General features: G+C 32.7%; 1 protein-coding gene across 1 annotated transcript; it reads right to left on the reverse strand.

The window, feature by feature from the left end:
- Positions 1–5,298: 5,298 nt before the first annotated feature.
- On the reverse strand, positions 5,299–6,137 carry LOC120139361 (MACPF domain-containing protein CAD1-like). Its single transcript, XM_039154609.1, has 2 exons — positions 5,704–6,137; positions 5,299–5,430 (listed from the first exon to the last, which is right to left on the reverse strand). The coding sequence occupies exons 1-2, from the start codon at positions 5,965–5,967 to the stop codon at positions 5,299–5,301; spliced, it is 396 nt and encodes a 131-aa protein (XP_039010540.1). The 5' UTR covers positions 5,968–6,137.
- Between the last annotated feature and the right edge of the window lie 2,058 nt (positions 6,138–8,195).

An 8,195-nucleotide genomic window follows, 5' to 3' on the forward strand; every position in this document is an offset into this window, starting at 1 on the left:
AACAGAAAAATAAATAAATTAATTAAAATGAAAAAGTTAGAATTCATTTCTCCTTTGTGTACACCTATTTTGGACAAAATTTCGGCATGGCTTCAGATCGGAAGAGTTTCTAGGATTTACTATATGAAGAGTTTCATTTCTAAAAGTAAAGGTACCCGAATTGTCCTTGTTAGTGCCCCTTGGGCTGCTAACCCTCAATCCTGGTCCATCACATACTAAAATGGATCGAGTTCAATTCGAGGGGATACACTTCTCTATGCCTGACACGGAGAATAAATTCTCACGAAGACATAGAACATATGAACCTCGAAAGCTACTTGCTAGGTCTAACACGGAGAATAAATTCTCACGAAGACGTCACTTTCACTCCCACTTAAAAGGGACAAGCTTGATTATAAAGCATATATTATACAATGCAAGTGTTGTGTGTAAGGAGAAATGTTCAAACCTTTGACAAATAAATAAATAATGAAATTTAATACTTTGAAAATAAAACTAAAGTAAAGATATTAAAAAATAATAAATATAAATATTATGAAAATAATAAAAATTTTAAAAAGAAAGGATTATAAATTAAATATATGAATTTCTAATTTCTAATTGATAGAGACAATTAATAATTGATTTTAAAGTTTGACCGGTCCCCAGCGGAGTCGCCAAGCTGTCGTAACTGGTTTTTGCCCGGGCATGAAATTTTTACTTGGCGGGAAAAAATTAAACGAATAAATAAATGATTTTGATTTAAAAAATATTTTGGGAGTCGCCATTGACATTTTTGGGTTAGGTAAGTCAAATACCTAAAAACAATCTTTTAAAATAGTTTTTAAGAAAACATTATTTAAAAGAGAAACTGATCTGCGTATAACAAAAAAAATTTAATAAAAAGGGATTCGTGGTCGGTTACGTTTAGGGAAGGATTAGCACCCGGTACTCATTAATTATAAATTGTCTCTATTATTAGAAATTTAAAAATTCGAAGATATATTTAATTTATAATCTTGTTATTTCAAATTTATTACTATAATTTTAAGAAAATCTATTAATTTATATATAAATAAGATATTTATTTATTTAGAAATATCAGAAAATAGCTTCTAGGTGCTTTAAGACAACTCTTTTCTTAATATTAAAAAAATAAATAAATATTAAAACATTTATCTAAAATAGATATAATTTATAAAAGTAATATATTTAATTATTTAAAATATCAGAAAATGGACATCCGGTTACTTTAAGACTGTCATTTCTTAATATTGAAAAATAAATATTAAAATATGATTAAAATGATTTAAAAGTAATTTGTTAAATTTATAAATAGGATTTTAATAAAATAAATAGATAAATATTGTTTATTATAAATATATTTACATGACTAAATAATAATAATAATAATAATAATAATAATAATTAAATATATGAACATATAAAATTTAAAATATAAATAAATAATAACTAAAATTAACATTAAATATAAAAGGTAATAAGACTTTTAATTAAATAAAGGTATTAAAATTAATGGCTAAATTATAACATTTTAAAATTAGATACCTAATTTATAAATAATTATTTAATATTTCAGTGACTAAACATGCAATTTTTCCTATTTTTAATTTAGGGACTAAATTAAATATATATAAAATTGGAACATCAAATTAAAATAAATTAAAACATGCTGTTCGTGATTAAAATATTAATTATTAAAATTATTAGGGCTAGATCGGTTATTTGCCTAAAATATATATTTTATATAAAGGATTAAATTATAATAAATTAAAATTTGAACACCGAATTAAAAGAATCTAAAATTTGATTCAGTGACTAAAATATAAAGTTATAAAACAGATGGACTGCGGGTATAGTTTACCCATATGTGAAATTACACAAATACCCTCCCAAAACGGTGTCGTTTGGGGAGGGGTTTAAATACCCCGAATGGCCGGCCCTTCGGGCCATTTCTTTTATTTTTCTTTTCTTCCTCTCTCCCTAAAACTGAGAGAACACAGTTGTCTCTGTCTTCTCTTTAAGTTCCCTCACCGGAGGGAATCCAATAGCCAGCTGGAAGCCACACACTGCCATTAGCTCCGCAGCCGGCCACCGTATTCGTTGGTCGGATTTTACAAAAACAACCCCAAATTACAACTTATATTTTCCTTTATCCAGATCTAAGGTGGGTTTTGCTAAAAACCCTTTAGATTTCCCTAAATCTAAGAAAAAAACGTAGGTAGTACCTTTGGTTTTCTCGGTGAAACTGACGAGCAGGGTAAGTTTTCTTCTCTTTTTTCTGTCTATTCCTGGTTGATTGTGATCGTTGGTAGTGTTATAGTTTGCTCTGTTTTTTTTCTTTGTTCTGTTCTCTCTGTCTGGTTGCTCTCTCTGGTTGCTCTCCTTTTTTTTTATTTTGCAGATTTACTGGTCTTTGTATACCACTATGGTACCCGCATCGGACCGGGTAATAGAGCACCCTTCGGTGATTCACCAAACCTAAGGTGGTGACTCACCTTAGGGCTATAACGTGGATGATCTCCTATTGAAACGGTGGGGTGTAGAGCGACAGTTGGCGTTGAAAGTGGCTGGACGAGGCACCTGGCAATGGACTGTCGGCCATGGCTGCTGGAAGCTGAGGCGACGTCGCGTGGTTGCCCTAGGGTATCATACCCTAGGGTTTCATCTGGAAGGTTGTGGGTCATTGGATCAGGGTTAGATCCAACGGTGGATAGCTGATGGCGGCTGGGGTTGAGATATAAACCCTAAATGGGTTTAGGGTTACACATTTGGGCCAATTTCTGGTTTGGGCCTGTAATATGTAATTGGGCCGGTTTGGTTTTGGGTCTATAATGTAAATAATAATTTTTTTATTAATAATAATAATAATAATTATAAAATAATAATAGAAATAAATTAAATAATAATAACAATAATAATAATAATAAAAACAAATGGATGAAAAATTAGTATATTCAATTGCCATACGGGCGAAACGACCACGACGACCATTATCTATTTGGTAGTCTATCTTAACTACAAAACCAATCCGTGAACCAATGGCTTCGATCATACTCCGTTTGTACCAAGTGATCGGTAAGCCTGGAAGACGGACCCAAGCCATAAAAATCTTCAGACCATGGTTCTATTGTGATATAGTGACCAAATATGGTTCAAGGACCATCAGTGAGAGCACAAATATAGTCAAAGCGAGAAGAAAATTTGACTAAGAAATAGTCATTCTTTATATCAATTAGTTTGATTGGCTTTGATGGTTTCCAGATGTTTATAGTTCTATTGTAGAGAGTAGTATACCCCACTCTACGCCCCAGAACCTTAAGAGCAAGGGTAAACTCCATGATCTTAGGGTAAATTCATGTACTCTTGTCGAAAAATCAATGAAGGGGATTCCATCGGAGACACCAGTTTTACTGTCATCATTGGTAAGATCAAAATCGTCATCCAAAGGGATCAGATCTTCGTCTGGTTGGCATCCAGTATTAGTGACCGTATTTTTATAAGAAAGCGGCGACTTCGGGGCATTAGGAGCGAAGGAAGCATCACAGTCCATGATCAAAACCGAAGGAGAGGCAGGCGGGACAGAGCCATCCGGAGGAGCTTCATCCTGGCGGCGTTGGTTTTTATGAAGGTGGGAATCATCGGGTATTAGGTTTTCTTTCATCCCGGCGGCTATTTTTTAAGTCAAGTAATTTCATCTGATTTTAATTTTAAGACTATATTAGAATATGATAGATTTGAAAGCTATGTTATTGGTGAAATTATAAAATTTTAAAGGATTTTGAATTTACAAAATTTTAAGAGAAAAAATAATTTTTTTTAATAAAAACACAAACACAAGAAGTATATATTTTAAAATATATAAAATTTAAAAAATGATGATAATAAGAGTCACAAGAAAAAGGTCATTTCTGTATGAGGTATATCTCACTACAAGAAGCATTTTTTTACCTATAGCGGCGTTATGACAAACGTCGGAAAAAGTGTCGCTGAAAATAGCGCCTCTAAAATTTGCGGCGTTTGTGAACGAAAAATGCTGCAATAGGTATTGATATTTAGCGGCGTTTTTCATACAAACGCCGCAATACGTGTTAATTTTTAACGGCGTTTTTCCCACAAACACCGCAATAGGTGTTGAGATTTAGCGGCATTTTTATCACAAAATTCGCAATATGTCTTGTGATTTAGCGGCGTTTTTCTTGCAAACGCCGCAATAGGTGTTGAGATTTCGCAAAGTTTTTTGATACAAACACCGCAAAAGGTCTGGTATATAGCGGCATTTTTAGGATACAAACGCCGCTAAATGTATGGTATATTACGGCGTTTTTTGTTACAAACCTTCTGAATAACGCATAATTTAACCAATTTAAAAATTATATTCGATTACCCCAAATCTATTTTTTCAACCTGTTCCATTATCCAACAAACATGACAACAATAACATCAAACTCTATATCCATAACAAGCAACATCAAATCTAATATAATAAATAAAAGTTTTCATTAACATAATATAAGTTCAGTTAAACACGTTTCAATAACATTAACAGAATACTAATAACTCCACTAATGAGAATGAACAAATTGAAGCTGATAAACCACAAAGAATTAGTTATAATACATTCAAGATAAAGACTCATGGCACGAGCCAGATACTCCTTTCCAGCTACTCCGTCAAGCAGAGCAGTAATAGGATAGAAAGTCATTTAAATGACATCAGGAGAGGAACGGACGGTTTTTACCCATTGAGTGTGATTTTGTTCCAGATCATCTCCTCCCCTCCTCCGGAAAATGACCTCAACATCCTGCAAAAACATCTAGTCACACATCTGGAATTGACTAAGAGTAAATGATATACGAAAAAGAATGAGTTCCAGGTAAATCATGTAAATAACGTCTTTTGGCAACCAGAGGCAAGTTGCCATATCCACTTTCAAACCATAAAAAAATTGAACCACCAAACCTAATCCTAAAGTAAGATATACTCGAATATCTTTTGGCAACTAAAAGTAATAAACTATGTATGCTAGCCTCTCCTGTACACTTAATCATGATCGATGATGTCATTACTGTACATCATTGCCATACAAAAAACTAAAGAGGAACAGTAGGAAGAATGACAAGAACCACCACCAAAATAAAGCTTAATTCCACTGCATGGGGTGGCTGCATTATCTGATCGAACAGTAAACTGTAACAGAATAGCACCCCAAAGATATCAAATATTCATAAGCAAATTGATTTCCAGTTTTCACTAATAAAACCGACAAGCCATCTAAATACCTCTTTCCCAAAGATATCAAATATTCATAAGCATCTTTGTGGCCACGAAATCAATATTCATTGAACCAGTAAAGCTAAATACAGAATTGAAACTACCAAGTGGAAAACTACCAGACACATTTGCTTTTTTATTAAAATACTCCACCATCTGCAGTTGGTAGTTAAGAAAAAGGTAAATTAGAAATTGTTAAAATCAATACAAATCATTTTGAAAGAAATCAAGTCAAAGCAAATCATTGGAATCAAACACCAACAATCAAACATTACATGTATACTTCCATAGGACATATCATATAAGAAACTATTTAACTACTCTAGGCCAACAATTAACACTAATGACAAATATCAATTCTTACAGACTACAACCTCGCAAGAAATCTCCAAACTTTTACTTTGAGCTAAACCCAGAACATTATTTTACCTCATGAAAATTACAAACCCCAGAACTATGACGGCCAATAGGCTCCTGGGAGTTCTTGATATCTCTGGAAATATTGTGCAGAACAAGTTGATCGTCCAAGTAGACATCCCTAACGTGTTCCTCGTTGATTTTGACAATCCTATAACCTGTAACACCTTTACAGTATAACAACCTCGTATCGAAGTTGACATCAAATCCTCTCCCTAATGCCTGAACTACGTTGATTGCAGTGTGTTGAGCAGCTGCATTTCCATTTTCCCCCATTTTTTCATCACCAGAGTTCCCACTTCAAACACCAACTTTTCCCTCGATCAAAATAATGCCAAGAACACCGAATAAGCTCGGCTGAAAAAAGAAACCCCAATTTCCCTATTCCACTGAAATCCAAAGAGATCGAATGAGCTGTGAAGATAATCAAAAGGCGCAGCAAACCAAAGCACGGAGATTTTCGTGCAGTTCTTTGAGAGAAAATCTGGAGTTGACCCGAGGGAGAAGACTCGCTAGAGATACGGCAATGAGAGAATCAAGGGTTCAACTTTTAATCGGGACCCACAAATTGAGTTTCTAGATGACTAAAAATTAAAAAACAAACCAAAACCAAAGTTGGGTATCGCGAAAAGATTATAAACCACTCAACCAAAACAAGAAAGAACTTATAAACACTACTAAGAGGGCAAACGAATGAAGAGAAAGAAGCCTAACCTGGGTATCGCAAAAAGCTTCTCTTTTTCGTCGCAAAAGTTTTGATCCGGGTCTCAAATCAGAGAGAAATCGAAGGGAAAGAAGGGTTAAGAACAAGCTGTGTTGGATTTGGACACAGTGAAGAAGATGGCTGCTGTAGTTCTCTGGGTAAATTGTAATCAGCGGGAGGGAAAGGAAAATCGTGATGAAAAAATGGCTAGGGATAGAGGAGAATTAAAACAGACTTTGCGGCGTTTAACAACACAAACGCCACTGAAGGGTAACTTGAGGCGTTTTAAATAAAAACGCAACTAATGTTAATAACATTTGCGGCGTTTTTTGTACAAACGCCACTAAAGTACGAATCATTTGTGGCGTTTGTTACCAAAATGCAGTTATATGTGAACCCTATTACGACATTATTGTAAAAACGCTGCTAAAGTACTATTTTGTTGCGGCGTTTATTAAAAAATATCGCTATATGTCTAAAGTTAGTGGCGTTTCTATGAAAACGCCAAATGTCCAATTCTTTTGCGGCGTTTGTATTAAAATGCCTCTATAGTGCTACTCTATAGCGGTGTTTGTCACTTATAAGCCCCTAATACAACTCACACCTATGTATGTATAGTTAGTTTGGTATGATAGAAATCCAAACAATACAATCCTTTTGACAATTTTTAATAAAAATATCATCTACTAAAAAAGTTATTTTTCAAATTAACATATATTTAGGATAATTCTTAGATTGACATTCTTTTTTTATTACATGTAAGGTAAAAATGTATCTCGTTAATTTCTTTAAAAAGTATTTTTTTTATAAGATGCACTTTATTGTACATGACAGTCCAATCAACAATCCAAATGAAAGATGTGATTGATTAAATACGCTTTCCAAAGATTTGGTTGTAAATTTTGAGAAGATTTGAAAGACGAAATTTACCTTTTTGCTCGCCTTTCTTACACGTTCTCCTTCCTGAGCTGTAAATGAGACGAGACAGATTATAAGTTATTCGAGATTGACTCGATCAAGGCTCGATAAATACTCAGATTGAATGAACTCGACTCGAGTTCTTAACGAGCCGAAACGAGCTACTCGATACTCGACTCGAAAAACTCGTGAGCAGCTCGAAAAAAATGTTATATTATAATTTTAGATTTTTTAAAATTACATTATTAAAGATATTAAAATACACTATTGATAATTATAAAATTTTAAAAATATATTAAAAATTTTATAATACACTACCCTCAATTTTAATTTTTTTAATTAACCACCCAAGTCCAATTGTTACATTGTACATTACTAAAAAAAATAAGCTCATTTAATTAAGCACATATTAAATTACACGTGTTTGGTTGAATTTTTTTTTTTAACTTTTACTGCCAAGTACTTGAACGTAGAAAATAAAATAAAAAATAGAAAAAACTGCCAAACAATAGAAAATTGAAAATGGTTAAAAATTATTTTGAATAAATATTATATTTATTTTAAATTAAAAAAATTATTTATCTAATGACAAATATTTAATATTCCTAATGATATTTTTAATAACTATTTTTAAAATTGTTGTTATATTTGAGGTTTCGGGTTCAATATAAATATAAAGGTTTGAGCATTTAATATCAAAATACTATATTGTACTTACCTCATAAATCAGTACCAAGTCGATTATTTAATGTATTTGTAATGAATCCTAAACTCTTAAAACCCTAAACCATAATACCTAGCCCTTAATCCCTAATCCTTAAACATTAATCCCTAACCCTCTAACCCTCTAACCCCTAAACCATAATCCATAATCCCTAAGTAC

This window comes from Hibiscus syriacus, unplaced genomic scaffold, assembly GCF_006381635.1.
Source record: "Hibiscus syriacus cultivar Baekdansim isolate YM2019G1 unplaced genomic scaffold, ASM638163v2 tig00110744_pilon, whole genome shotgun sequence".
Taxonomy (NCBI): Eukaryota; Viridiplantae; Streptophyta; class Magnoliopsida; order Malvales; family Malvaceae; genus Hibiscus; species Hibiscus syriacus.

Coding starts and splice junctions, on each gene's coding strand:
- LOC120139361 (XM_039154609.1), bottom strand. CDS start 5,967: ATGGGGGAAAATGGAAATGCAGCTGCTCAACACACTGCAATCAACGTA. Junction 5,431..5,703: donor GGGTTTGTAATTTTCATGAG/GTAAAATAATGT, acceptor TACCAACTGCAG/ATGGTGGAGTATTTTAATAA.